At 40.9% G+C, this 15,040-nt stretch overlaps 1 protein-coding gene across 4 annotated transcripts in view; it reads left to right on the plus strand.

Annotated features, from left to right (window-relative positions):
• The window catches only part of LOC143767305 (gastrula zinc finger protein XlCGF66.1-like), a 60,942-nt gene extending 53,596 nt beyond the window's left edge, over positions 1 to 7,346 (plus strand). For all 4 annotated transcript variants that reach the window (XM_077255538.1, XM_077255540.1, XM_077255541.1 and 1 more), the window contains exon 8: positions 4,334 to 7,346. In XM_077255538.1, coding sequence (XP_077111653.1) covers positions 4,334 to 4,923 — 590 coding nt within the window. In that variant the 3' untranslated portion in view covers positions 4,924 to 7,346. The remainder of the gene's footprint in view (positions 1 to 4,333) is intronic.
• The last annotated feature ends 7,694 nt before the right edge of the window (positions 7,347 to 15,040 follow it).

Below are 15,040 nucleotides of genomic sequence, written 5' to 3' on the forward strand. Positions count from 1 at the left end.
GAGATGAGGATCAGTAGATGTCAGCTAATCAGTGGTAAGCATGGGCTTATTTCCTGTGCTTACTCTCTTCACTGCCCTTCATCCTCCTCTGACTGCCTCAGAACAAGAGACACTGTTCTGGCATCTGACGTCCTGCACTTTTGCTGAGCTTCCTCCTGTCTCTGGCTGGGCAGCTCTCTCGTCTCTCTCCCAACAGCTGCTCCACAATTCATTGTGCCCTACCACTGTGATTTCAACTGTATGGTCTGATGACTACCACTGCCAGACATCACACATTACCTGTCCTCCGGCACCATCATCGACTGACTCTCCAGGAAAGTCTGTGAAGAGCACAGGGCGCCAATGTGGAATCTGCCCGTCTTGGTGTTCTCTGGCAAATGCCAATCGCCCTGCATGGTGTTAGGTTGTAAGCACAACACCCACTTGTGGTGTCTGTTTCTGACAGTTTGAGCAGACACATGGATGTTAGTAACTTGCTGGAGGTCATTGTGCAGGGCTCTGGCACTGCTGCTCCTGTTACTCCTTGCACGAAGGAGGAGGTAGTGGTCCTGCTTCTGGGCTGCTGTCCTCCTCCGGCCCCTTCCATGTCTCCTGGTGTTCTTCCCTGTCTCCTGGTATCTGCTCCTTGCTCTGGACACTGTGTTGACAAACACCTCTCATTCTGGATGAGCTGCACTACCTGAGCAACTTCTGTGGGTTGCAGACACCGCTTCATGCTACTGTACAGTACCTCTATGGGTGAGAGCAATGATAAAATGTAAAAGTGATCAAAGCAGCCAAAAAGGATCAGAAAAAAGAAATAGTCTGTGGTCACCACCTGCAGAACCACTCCATTATAGGGGTTTTCTTGCTAATTGCCTATCATTTCTGCCTGTTGTCTGTTCCATTTGCACAACAGCAGGAGAACTTGATTCACAATTGGTATTGCTTCATAACTGGACAGTTGTTTTCACAGAAGTGTGATTGACTTGAAGTTACATTTTGTTTAAGTGTTCCCTTTATATTTTTGAGCAGTGTATATCATAGTAAGCATGGTGATATGATAGCATTACACATTGACTGATATTAACGGGGGTCGGCAGGGGCCCAGGTCCTCTAGTCGGAACCGCATGGACCTGGGATTGTCCCGCCAAATTCCCGCTCTCCCTTTCTACTCAGACAACACAGGGTGAGGGTAAAACAATGTGGTGATGCATTATTGAAATACAAAACAAGCAGATAACACGTAGAACAGTCCCAGCAAAATACCGCAAGATAGTGCACATTACAGAGTCTCACCATTCTGCTGTCTTGCCAGGACAATGGCAGCTATTACGTCAAAGCTCCCAGGGTCGGCTACCACCTGTGGCACGCACTCAGAGAGGAGGTAACGACAAGTGTAGCGGAGATGATAGTCCATTCAGTTACGAAGCCATTTGTCCCGAGGATCACAACCTGGCTTCCCCGAACATCTCTATGGAGCCAGGCCACCGGTGAGTCCTAATCCTGGCTTTCTCCAAACATATTCATGGTTCAGCAATGGTCAATGAATCAGGTCTGTATTCTTCCAACCGGGGCTGAGGTCTCCTAGATTGTTTCCTGTAGAATGACAGATACATGTCCCTCGTGATGGGACCATGATGTATTGGCAGCAGTCCCCTGGATGTTTGAATGCCTTGCCAGAATATCTGGCTGTATCTCTGTCTCTGAGTCTCTCACTGTTTCCTTGAGGCATATCGCCTCTTTTTATGTTTAACCAGTGTCCTTCAGTCCAGCATCACAGATAAGGGGAAGAATGGTTACGACCAAGTCGCCTTGTTTGATTATGTAATCTATTTGCATAGATTTTTCTCCTCTGTTTTAAAAATCAACAAAATTTCTGGGCTACCCAATCCATAATTAGCATATCACTAGTCATCAAGGATAAGAGCACACTATGTTATATCACATATCAGCTTACAAGTCAATATTTCAGGTTTACACAAACAAAAGTCTGTTTTCTTGACCAACCAGAAAGAAATGCTTAAATTCAAAAGCCAACATACAGATAACAGCCTATTCTTCTTGGTTTGCTAAAAATAGACTTCTGGTTAATTAAGATACAATGCTGTGTCTCCACAGGCAGCTCGGTGGTTAGCACTGCAGCCTTTCAGTGGTCCTGGGTTCAAATCCCACCAGGGACAACCTCTGAAAGGAGTTTGTATGTTCTTGCCGTGTTTGCGTGGTTTTCTCCGGGTTCTCCGATTTCCTCTCACACTGCAAATACATAATGATCAGGAATTTAGATTGTGAGCCCAATTGGGGACAGTGCCAATAATGTCTGTAATGTGCTGTGGAATTAATGACACTATATATGTAAGTAAAATAAATAAATATGCAGCTCCAGAGAAGCTATGTAACTGTGTGGTGCACTGTGGTATGCATATACTTCTGCTGCAGTCCAAAAGATTTGTGTTTGTGTGTATATATACAGAGTGTGATTCTAAATATATATCCTCTTATTTTTTACATTTGGGGCATGGTCAAACTCTGACAGTGGCATTTATCAAGTGCTTCCGGCCAGCCGGCCAGAAATGCGCGCACCGGTGACCCACATCACATGATCGGGGTCATCGGTACATTGGCATGACAACCAGAGGACTCCTTGAGACCTCTATGGTTGCTGATGCCAGATTGATGTGAACATCACCCAGTGGTTGGCGTTCATAGCAAGTCTGCAATTCAGCTACATGGAGGCGATCTGAGCATCGTCTTTATGTAGCAATCAAGTTGTGGAAGCTTCTAGCCTCCTATAGAGGCTATTGAAGCATGCCAAAAGTACAAAAAATATGTTTTTGAAAATATGAAAAAAAATATATATAAAAGTTCAAATCACCCCCCTTTCACCCCATTCAAAATAAAAAAATAAAACCTACACATATTTGGTATCGCCGCGTTCAGAATCGCCCGATCTATCAATAAAAAAAGGATTAACCTGATCTCTAAACAGCGTAGCGAGAAAAAAAGTCAAAATGCCAGAATTTCGTTTTTTGGTCGCTGCAACATTGCATTAAAATGCAATAACGGGCGATCAAAAGGACTTAAATGCACCAAAATGGTATCAATAAAACATCAGCTCGGCACACAAAAAATAAGCCATTAACCAACCCCAGATCATGAAAAATGGAGACGCTACAGGTATTGGAAAATTGCACAATTTATTGTATTTATTTTTTTTTAGCAAAGTTTGGAATTTTTTTTCACCACTTAAATAAAAAAGAACCAAGACATGTTTGGTGTCTATGAACTTGTAATGACCTGGAGAATCATAATGGCAGGTCAGTTTTAGTGAACCTAGAAAAAAGCCAAACAAAAAACAAGTGTGGGATCGCACTTTTTTGCAATTTTGCCGCACTTGGAATTTTGTTCCCATTTTCTAGTATACGACATGGTAAAAGCAATGATGTAGTTAAAAAGTACAACTCGTCCCACAAAAAACAAGCCCTCACATGGCCATATTGACGGAAAAACAAAAAAAAGTCATGGCTCTGGGAAGGAGGAAAAAACAAAAAACGCAAAACCGAAAAAAGCTCCGGGGGTTAAGGGGTTAAGCTCCTAAAATCCTGCTGTTCATTTCCAGTTAAGATCTGACTTGCTTCTGTGAAACTGTTGTGGCTTGCTATTTTCCCAGTAAACGTTCCTGTTGCTTTACCTCAGCTCACTTTTATTTTACTATTCTTTTTTTTACAAATTTGTAATTACATTGACTTCCTGGATCTTACCTGAGTTCCCGAACATTCTCTTGCTTCTGGTACGCTTCTCTGAATAGCATCTCTTCCAAGGAAGCATTCCAGTTGACCCAATTGTCAGACCAGATCTCTGTACAGGGGTTAAGAGGTGAAAGTCATAGTTCCTCTGGACTGTGCATGTCGTGGTGGCTTTCAACAAGTCTGCAGCCTCTGACAGACATAACAATGTGTACATGACCAGTCCGCGCCTCCATTGTTGTTTTCCTCCATTCTTGGGTGCTTGTCACTTGTCAGAGATATGATATGGAATCATCTAATTAAACTTATTAGAGTCCTCTTTATGAATCTCTTCTGATAATGTAAATGTAAATGATTGGTGACAGACAAAGTGAAACATGAACCTACAGAGAAGATTTCTACAATAGAGAAGAGAAAATTTGAAAGCTCATAACCTGGTGGACTAACACTATAAACTATCAGCCCCTCTTTGTGCTCTACTGCCTTAGTCTTTTGGTAATTTAATTTTATTATAGTTTTTATGTAAATTATATAAAGTATATAAACATAAATATTAATTAAAATGCAGTGTTATATAAAAATAATAAAATCCATTTTATTCTTGGCAGATGACTTTACCAGGAGCTCCGAGGGACATGTGTTATTCTCAGATTTTGCAGCTGATAATCATAGTAGCACCCCAGATACGTGTGGAGAACGTCTAATTTTTGCAAATACACCTCAAGCTCAACTCAGAAATAATCTGACTCACTTAAGGAGAAAATCACTGACATGTTCAGAATGTGGAAAATATTTCAGGAGTAAATCAAGTCTTGTTATGCATCAGAGAATTCACACTGGGGAGAATCCATTTTTCTGTTCAGAATGTGGAAAATGTTTTAATCAGAAAGCAAATTTTATTAGACATCAATTAACTCACTCAGGAGAGAAGCCATTTTCATGTTCAGAATGTGGGAAAAATTTCATCAGTAAAGCAAGACTTGTTGGACATCAGCAAACTCACAGAGAGCAGAAACCAGTTTCATGTTCGGAATGTGGGAAAGGATATAGGGATAAATCAGAACTTACTGTACATCAGAGAATTCACACAGGGGAGAGGCCATTTTCATGTTCAATTTGCGGAAAATGTTTTATTCGGAATTCAAATCTTGTCTGCCATCAGAGAAAACATCATACTAGGAACAGGGAAAGGGAATAGTGGTGCCTCGCTGGAATCCTGATGAACAGAGGTGCCAGGAACAAGTGGCTGGATACCACTCATTAGCAATAGTAAAAAAGGAGAAAAAAGTTCCAGCACCAGGCGACTCTTCATAAAATCCTTCAATATTTTATTTTCATGTCAAGAAAGAAAACATCATGCGGGGATGCAGCCCCTAAACGCCTGACGCATTTCGAACAAAGTTCTTAGTCATAGGCATATGAACAATACATAAAAGCATCCTTATATATCCATTCCATTAAGTAAAACCATGTACACCTGTTGCTTGACATGATTGGTTTACATTCATTACAAAATCAAATGTGAGACAGCCTACCAGAAATCATGACGCCTACACAGACTATCAACTCCTTGTCCACACAAAATAAGACATCTCTACTTACTCAGTATAGCAACTCTATGTATTATAAAAAACAAAATAACAAAACACACACACAACTAACCCACATATAAGCTCGAACTGCCAACAGCAATTAATAAAAATAGCTAATGTCGCTGCGATAATTTAGCCCTATAGGGAATTTAGCTCCCAACTCCATTATCCAATAAGTTTCATGACATCCCAAAGTACACTCCCAATCCCCACCCTTGGCCGGCTTCCCGACTCTCTCTATGACTTTAACCCTACGGGAACTTACATCTCCATTATATGTAGTACTTATTGCACACCATGCATGTCGCTATGTAAATGTGTGGTGCTGCAATTAATAAATGCTTTAAGCAAATATTTCTTGTTGGTCATACCATTACAATATTCATATGTTCTCTCCATATGCCTACATAGGGTGCACTTCTTTCCCCCACATTTATAAAACCCTTTTTGTGTCAACCAGATAGGTCTTCTTTCTGCACTGACAAAAAGACTTGGGGAAATGATATTACCTAATGCTCTGGCATGTCTGGGAACACAACAATAGCCTTTTTACAAGATTTTGGCCAAAACCACATCCTGATAAAGAATTAAAGAATGCGCAAAAACTTGTGCCTCAGTGCGACAATGTTATTATAATCCACACTATAGGTGGTTGAAAATGTAGGTATATACTGTGCATTAACTCTGTCTGTGCGGTTTCCATCACCAGGTAAGGACTCCCTAGTTCTCTCCTTTACCAAAGGAGCATCCATTTTTTATAACCCCTATTTTTTAACCTCCTTTCAATCCTCTGATTTGCTCTGGTTAGAGCCTGATCTGGGGAACAGTCTTTTAGCCCACACCAACTCCCCTATGGGCAAATTCCGTATCACATGCGGAGGATGACAACTTTATGCATGTAAAATGGAATTGCCACTTATTAGTTTCCTAAATAGGGTAGACTGAATAATGCCCGATTCTGCATTACCAGTCAGGACAACATCCAGATAGGGTGCCGCTTCACCATGGACTTCAAAGGTAAATCTAATGTTTGCCTGATTTCTATTTAAATACTCGATAAGTTCAGACAGGGGAGTGTGGGGGGACACATCGATGGAACCACACCATATAATTATGACGTCATCGATGTATCTCCCTCATCACATCAGATGCTTCAAATATGGATTTGTCAAATTGTGTACAAACTGTCTTTCCCACTGAGCCATATAAGTGTTAGCCAAAGAGGGAGAAAAATTTGTCCCCATTGGACAACCTTGCACCTGTAGGTAATATGAGGCATCAAATTTGAATTAATTTGTGACTAGTAAATGCTGGACTGCCATGATAATAAATCTATTAGTATCTGCTGGATACATATTAGTCTGAAACTAAATATCGCTTCTGGCTGCCACAGCCAGTTTGTGCGGAATGCAGGAGTAGAGAGAGATAATGTTAAATATTACCCATGAGTAGTCATGCAACCAAGTAACATTTCTGATGTTGGACAATAAACCGTATCATACGATTTACTATTGGCTGCAATTTCCTATCTACCCATGTAGAAAGTCTCTCATACAAACTCCCAATTCAGCAACAATCGGACGGAGAGGAGGAGGGAATTGAGCTTTGTGCACCTTGGGGAGGGCATAAAACACAGGACATACAGGTTTCTCTACATATAAATATTCAGATGTCTTCTTAGAAATAGCCCTCAGTGCCAGCTCTTCCCAAGAACACAGCGCAGCTCCTCTTGCATTCTTCCAGCTGTATCGCTGGATAGGGGGCGGTAAGTGGCAGTGTCCGACAACATTGACAAAATTTCTTTCTGATATACAGTCTTGTCTAGCACCACCACTGACCCCCCTTATCATCAGACCTAATGATAATGTGAGGATTATCACTTAACTCCTTGCATGCCTGTTTTTCCTGCTCAGTCATATTATCCATACAAACTGAATCAGATTTCAACAAAGTAATTACCTCAATCTCTATGGCTGTTTGGAACATATCTATAGCTGGAACACGTGATGCTACAGGATAATAAAAAGGTTTAGACACAATGGTATCATCTGATTGCTCCCTGTCAGCCACCTCAGCGTTAGATGTTGTTTCCAGTTCCAATAAAGTAGATAACATAATTTGGTCACTGAAGGTAGCAGACAAAGGAACAACCTCGGTCACTGCAGCAGCTTGGGTTTGATCATCCCAGTATCAAATGTATCTGAACATTCATCTTTGAGGATCAGTATGATTATGACATCATCAGTTGATTATGACATCATCAAAATTTTTATGACATCATCAGTTGATTATGACATCACCAAATCTATATATATAATTGTCTAAGGGTTTTTCTGTCTGTCCTGGAAATCCCGCATCTCTGATTGGTCGAGGCCGCCAGGCCTCGACCAATCAGCGACGAGCACAGTCTCTGATTGGTCGACCAATCAGCGACGGGCATTGTCCTCCACTGCTGTCAAGTGCCGCCATTGTGTTGTCTAAGGGTCTAATTGTCTGTCTGTCTCGGAAATCCCGCCTTGCTGATTGGTCGAGGCCAGCCGGCCTCGACCAATCAGCGACGGGCACAGTCTGCCGCGAATTCTGGAATCGTCATTGTCCTCCACTGCTGTCAAGTGCCGCCATTGTGTAGGGTGTGTGCCTGCGTCTCCCTGTATGGGCGGCATCTCCCTGTGTTTCTATCTTAGAATGGGTCGTAAAGGAAAATACGCCAATGAGGATGACAGAAAAGCAGCAGCAGCAAGAAAACGACAACATCGGGAACAGGAGACACCACAACAAACTGCCGCCAGACAAGCCCAGGATGTGGAATCTCATAGACAACGTCGCCAACAGGAGACACCACAACAAACTGCTGCTAGACAAGCCCAGGATGCGGAATCTCACAGACACCGTCGCCAACCGGAGATACCACAACAAACTGTTGTACGACAGGAACATCATGATCGCCAAATTCATAAAAAACGAATGCTCTACCAACTAAGGCACGACCAGGACAATATTCAACAACTTGCACATTACGTAACAGACAATGAAAGTACAATTCATGAACACTACTGTGGGAATATGAATGCAGTTTGCTCTAAATGCGACTCTCTGAATTTCATTGATGAAAAGCCATCTGACAATCAGTTTACTCAATGCTGCCAAAAAGGAAAAGTTATGCCACCGAGACCTCACTACTCAGATCTGTTTGAGCAGTTAATGAAAGGAATGCATCAACACAGTGGAAATTTCATGGAAAATATCAGAAACATCAACAGTTCTCATGCGTTTGCTTCATTCGGTGCCAACATTGCACCGCCCCCTGGATTCGGACCGTATTGTTTTAAAATTCACGGCCAGATCTACCACCGCACTGGAACACTTCACCCAGAGTCATGACAACCAGCAGAATTTGCACAATTATACATCATTGATACAAATGAGGCTACAGAACAAAGGATGAACCTAAAAGAAAATGAAAAGTGTGATGCTGAACTGATGAACCAAATAGCTGTACATTTACAAAAAATAAGCCCATTTGCTGCCGCATATCGCATGCTAAAAGACGTTCAAGCTGAGGAGGAACAGAGGGCTATACAAAATGGTACTGAAATGCCTTCTATTGTCATGGCCATTAAACAAGAACATAAACAGAATCCTTGACTTTACAACAAACAACGTGTAAGTGAGGTCGCAGTTGTTTTTCAAAACGATGATGGAGAACCTCCTTTTCAAAGGGATATATTAGTCCATCTTAAGCCAGACCAAAACAACCCTTTGGTTCCTAAGACACCACGAATTAGCATTTTGCACAGCAACCTTGATGCTCTTCTGTATCCGCTATTCTTTCCAAGAGGTGAACAAGGGTGGCATGAAAACCTAAACCAACAAGGAACTTCAAGAAGAATTATACAGCTGCAATACTACTGTTTTCGTCTGTCTGTCCGAAATTACTTCAATCCTATTTTAACGGTGGGAAACTGACACAACAGTCCTTAATTGACGCATATGTTAAAATTGAAGCTAATCATCTAAATTTCATAAGAATGAACCAAAAAACAACTTAAAGTTGAAGACTACTGCGTTCTTCAAGAATATTTGCAAAAACAATCAATTGAAAAGGGAATTCCAATTGGAAAAACAGTAATCCTCCCGTCATCGTTTGAAGGTAGCCCCCGCAACATGCAACAGCGTTATCAAGATGCAATGGCAATAGTAACAAAGTTTGGAAGACCTGACATTTTTGTGACAATGACCTGTAATCCTAAATGGCCGGAAATTACAAAAAATCTAGAACCCTGGCAAAAAGTTGAACACAGGCCGGACTTAGTCGCACGTGTATTTCGACTGAAACTCATCAGCCTTTTGAAAGACATCAAAAATGGGCTTTTTGGAACAGTCGTAGCAATGGTACACATCATAGAGTTTCAGAAACGAGGTCTCCCACATGTGCATATACTAATTATCTTAGACACGGATTCCAAGATTCGTACGGAGGAAGAAATTGACAATATAGTGTGGGCTGAAATTCCTAACCAAGAAAAGTTTCCTGAACTGTATAATATTGTAGTCTCTCATATGGTTCATGGCCCATGCGGTGTAGCAAATCCAAAAAGTCCATGCATGGAAAACGGAAAGTGTACAAAAGGGTTTCCAAAGGAGTTGAAACAGCACACTGTTAAAGACTTGGATGGCTACCCAACCTACCGGCGACAACACATTGATAACATTGCTTGCAACAAGCAAAATTATAAATAACTCATGGATAGTCCCATACAACCCGTACTTATCAAAATGCTACAACTGTCACATCAACGTAGAAATCTGTGCTTCAATAAAAAGTGTAAAATATCTCTTCAAGTACATCTACAAGGGGCATGACAAAGCTAACATCGAAATACAACAGAAAACAGTCAATCACGATGAATCATCAACTTTTGTTGACTCAAGATATGTCAGTGCTCCAGAAGCTGCTTGGAGGATATTTGCGTTTCCAATGCATTCACAGTCCCATGCCATTATACGTATTGTTAGAACACAGCAATACCACTAATATAGGGGACATATATATCTATTTTATTCCCAATACTAAAATTCACCAAATTGTGGTATGCTATGTAAGTTGGTGACACACGCCACCTAGTGGAGAGAGAAACCCAATCACCTTACCTACAGATCACCCAAGAGTAACCACAGCAAGAACTTATATTGCAATATATTTTTATTTACCATATGCGGCAACAACAATACATATAAATATTCATCAATAAAACTGTATAATTAAAACATTAACTGTACGCAACACAGGACAAATTACATATATAATAAGACGGCTGTCCCACTGCTATATAAAGGGGTCCCAACCAGGAGCAGGCTATATTAAGCCTATTGCTCCTATAGCAATAACTCAAAGTGCAAACAGTGCTAAAAAATCATAAAACACCGTGCAAAATACTGAAACTGTAATTTATTATAAATTACTGAAAGGTGCAAGTAGTGTAATCAAAATACTAAAAGTGCAAATGTGCTAATATCCTCAGGCTGCACTCAGGCAGCTAACCTCCATACATAAAGTGCAGCAATGTGCAAAAAGAGCCGGCAGGGACCATATATATTTAAAATGCAGATGTATACCTTGGGATAGCCGTGTCCTGTGGCGCCGCGCCCCAACGCGCGTTTCGGACTATTTCCTTCGTCAGGGGTCCCACTGACGAAGGAAATAGTCCGAAACGCGCGTTGGGGCGCGGCGCCACAGGACACGGCTATCCCAAGGTATACATCTGCATTTTTATATATATATATATATATGGTCCCTGCCGGCTCTTTTTGCACATTGCTGCACTTTATGTATGGAGGTTAGCTGCCTGAGTGCAGCCTGAGGATATTAGCACATTTGCACTTTTAGTATTTTGATTACACTACTTGCACCTTTCAGTAATTTATAATGAATTACAGTTTCAGTATTTTGCACGGTGTTTTATGATTTTTTAGCACTGTTTGCACTTTGAGTTATTGCTATAGGAGCAATAGGCTTAATATAGCCTGCTCCTGGTTGGGACCCCTTTATATAGCAGTGGGACAGCCGTCTTATTATATATATTGTCATTTGTCCTGTGTTGCGTACAGTTAATGTTTTAATTATACAGTTTTATTGATGAATATTTATATGTATTGTTGCCGCATATGGTAAATAAAAATATATTGCAATATAAGTTCTTGCTGTGGTTACTCTTGGGTGATCTGTAGGTAAGGTGATTGGGTTTCTCTCCCGATGCCATTATACGTTTAGCTATTCATTTACCAAATCAACAGCAGCTTTATTTCTTTGAAGATGCTGAAGTCAAAGATGTCTCAAAAACTTTAAGCACGACATCAACATTAATGAAATGGTTTTTGCTGATCTAACATGACGAAAACGCAAGTCACTATTTGTACCGAGAGATTCCAGAGCATTACATTTGGAATAAAACTTGGAATCCAAGACAACGAGGAGTTAGCAGAATAATTGGACGCATGTATACTGTTAGTGTCAAGGATCAAGAAAGATATTGCCTTCGGCTGTTACTACTACATATCAAAGGAGCTAAAACTTATGACGATTTGAAAACCGTTAACGGAGTATTGCACGATACATTTAAAGCTGCAGCTTTGGCTTTAGGACTTCTATTGGATGATACTGTGTGGAAACTTACTTTAGAAGATGCAGTTACCCTACATATGCCTAAGCAACTTCGTCAATTGTTTGCCTACATCTGTGTATTTGGACCGCCTACAAATCCAGCTCAACTTTGTACAAATTTTAAAGAACATCTAATCGAGGACTACTGCTTACGTCTTCACAACAGAAGTGGAAGTTGTCAAAATTGCGAATCTTATGCCATGCAAGATGTCCAAAATATCTTACTACTACATGGAAAAAAGTTTTCAGACTTTAATTTGCCCCAGCCTGCCATTCAAGTTCCACAAGTTCCAGAGTATGACGAAGCTTACAAATTATTGTTGGCAACAGAGAAGACAAACTCCTTAAATGAACAACAACGGATTGCATATGACACTATTGTGAGCGCTATAGAAAACCAAGCAGATGCAAGGCCAAAATGTTTCTTTATTGATGGTCCAGGAGGGAGCGGTAAAACATACCTCTATGAAGTTATAATGCATCACGTTAGAGGGTTGGGAAAAGTCGTATTGCTGTCGGCTACAACAGGGATTGCAGCAAACCTTTTACGAGGAGGTCACACTATCCATTCACTCTTTGGGATACCAGTTCCAGTCAATGAAATCTCTATTTCCAGAATAAAACAAGACACATTTGCAGGAAGACTGTTAAAAAATGCACATGTTTTCATACTTGACGAGTGCACCATGGCACCCAAATATGCTTTGAGCTTAATTGACAGACTTCTGCGTGAAGTAATGACTACAAATGTTGCTGAAAAAAATAAAATTCCGTTTGGAGGTAAAGTTTTTGTCATTGGCGGAGATTTTAGGCCATGCCTTCCAGTCATACCAAATGGAACAAGAACACATGTTATCGAGTCCAGCTTTAAAATGGCTGACCTTTGGAAACAGTTCAATAAACTCCAACTAATTAACAATATGCGATCTTCGGACCCAGAGTATAGCAACTGACTTCTTAAACTTGGCAACGGTGAACTTAGCAACGAATACAACCTTGGAGAAGATATTATTGAAATACCAGAAGACATGTTGTGCACTGACTGCATCGTAACTGATGTTTTTGGACAATGCATTGAAATTGATGTGAACAACCAAAGCATTGTTGAGAGGGCCTCTTCTCATGCAATTCTCTGTCCCAAGAATGATGACGTGGCTCTGCTAAATTCCCAGGTGATGGATAGAATGCCTGGTGAGTATAAGTTGTATAAAAGTGATGATTCAGTGGATGTAGACAATGAAGATGAACGAGAGCATTATCCAGTTGAATTTTTAAATAGTATTACGCCATCAGGAATGCCATCCCACAGACTTCAACTGAAAGTTGGAACAATCATAATGTTGCTGTGGAATCTAAATACGAGAAATGGTGTATGTAATGGAACTCGCCTTATTGTTACTGGACTCCATTCTCACGTCATTCAAGCAAGAGTGATCACTGGATCAGCAAAAGGAGATGAAGTGTTCATTCCACGCATTGATTTATGTCCTTCAGGCACGGGTCTTCCATTTAGGCTTCGGCGTCGACAGTTTCCAATAAAACCAGCTTTTGCCATGACAATAAACAAGTCACAAGGTCAAACTCTACACCGTGTTGGCATATATCTACCGTAGACCGTTTTTGGTCATGGACAACTCTACGTTGCATTTTCAAGAGTTAAAATGAGATCCAACATCAAAGTGCAAGTTCTTCCTACCCCTTTACAAGGAAAGTTGCTTATAGGTAGTCAAAAGGTATTCACAAGAAATGTGGTGTACAAAAATATTTTGGCTTGATATTGTTAATAAATATATTATAGTGTCAATGTCCTTTTGTCCGATGATTTATTTAAATACAGTTACAGTTCATGTAATGTGGTTTATATATTTTGATGATCTGTTTCATAATTTCATTCAATTGTATTAAGTTCTATGACTAATAAAATTTAATGATAATAAATATATTTTACCCATTATTGCATTATTCTTCAATCTTCATAAATAAACTACATACATATTCTAGAATACTACGCTATATACTACGTGGTCGTCCGCGAACAATCAGCGACAGGGATATGGTGCCCACACTGCTAAATACTGCGTGGGCTGTGTGATATACTGCAGGGGCTGCTATATACTACGTGGCCAGTGTTATATACTGCGTGGGCTGTGTGACATACTGCGGGGGCTGTGCTATATACTACATGGGCAGTGTTATATACTACGTGGGCTGTGTGATATACTGCAGGGGCTGTGCTATACTACATGGGCAGTGTTATATACTACGTGAGGTGTGTGATATACTGCAGGGCTGTGCTATATACTACATGGGCAGTGTTATATACTTAGTATATAGGAGGCATGTAGTATATAGCAGACAAATAGTACGTGGCCTGTGCTATATACTATGTGGCTGCTATATGCATACATACATATTCTAGAATACCAGATGCGTTAATACAGGCCACGCACTATATATAACACAGCCCACTTACTATATAACACAGCCCACGCAGTATATAGCAGCCACGCAGTATATAACACAGGCCACGCAGTATATAACACAGGGCACATAGTATATAGCACAGCCCACGCAGTATATAACTGCGCCGTCCTCTGCCTGAACAGTCAGTGCAGAGAGACGGGACGCTGAGGAGCAGCGACGAGAGGTATGTGATATTTTGTTTTTATTGCCTCAGCAGCAGCATTACATGTGGCACAATGCTGTATGGAGCGTCTATGGGGCCATAAAGAACTGCATGGAGCATTACATGGGGCATCTACGGGGCCATAACTGCATGGAGCATTATATGAGCCATCTATGGGGCCATAACTGCATGGAGCATTATATGGGCCATCTATGGGGCCATAACTGCATGGAGCATTATATAGAGCATCTATGGGGCCATAACTGCATGGAGCAATATATGGGGCATTATATGAGGCATCTATGGGGCCATAAAGAACTGCATGGAGCATTATATGGGGCATCTATTGGGCTATAACTGCATGGAGCATTATATGGGGCATCTATGGGGCCATAACTGCATGGAGCATTATATGGGGCATCTATGGGGCCATAAA

Source organism: Ranitomeya variabilis, chromosome 4, assembly GCF_051348905.1.
Source record: "Ranitomeya variabilis isolate aRanVar5 chromosome 4, aRanVar5.hap1, whole genome shotgun sequence".
NCBI classification, from domain to species: domain Eukaryota; kingdom Metazoa; phylum Chordata; class Amphibia; order Anura; family Dendrobatidae; genus Ranitomeya; species Ranitomeya variabilis.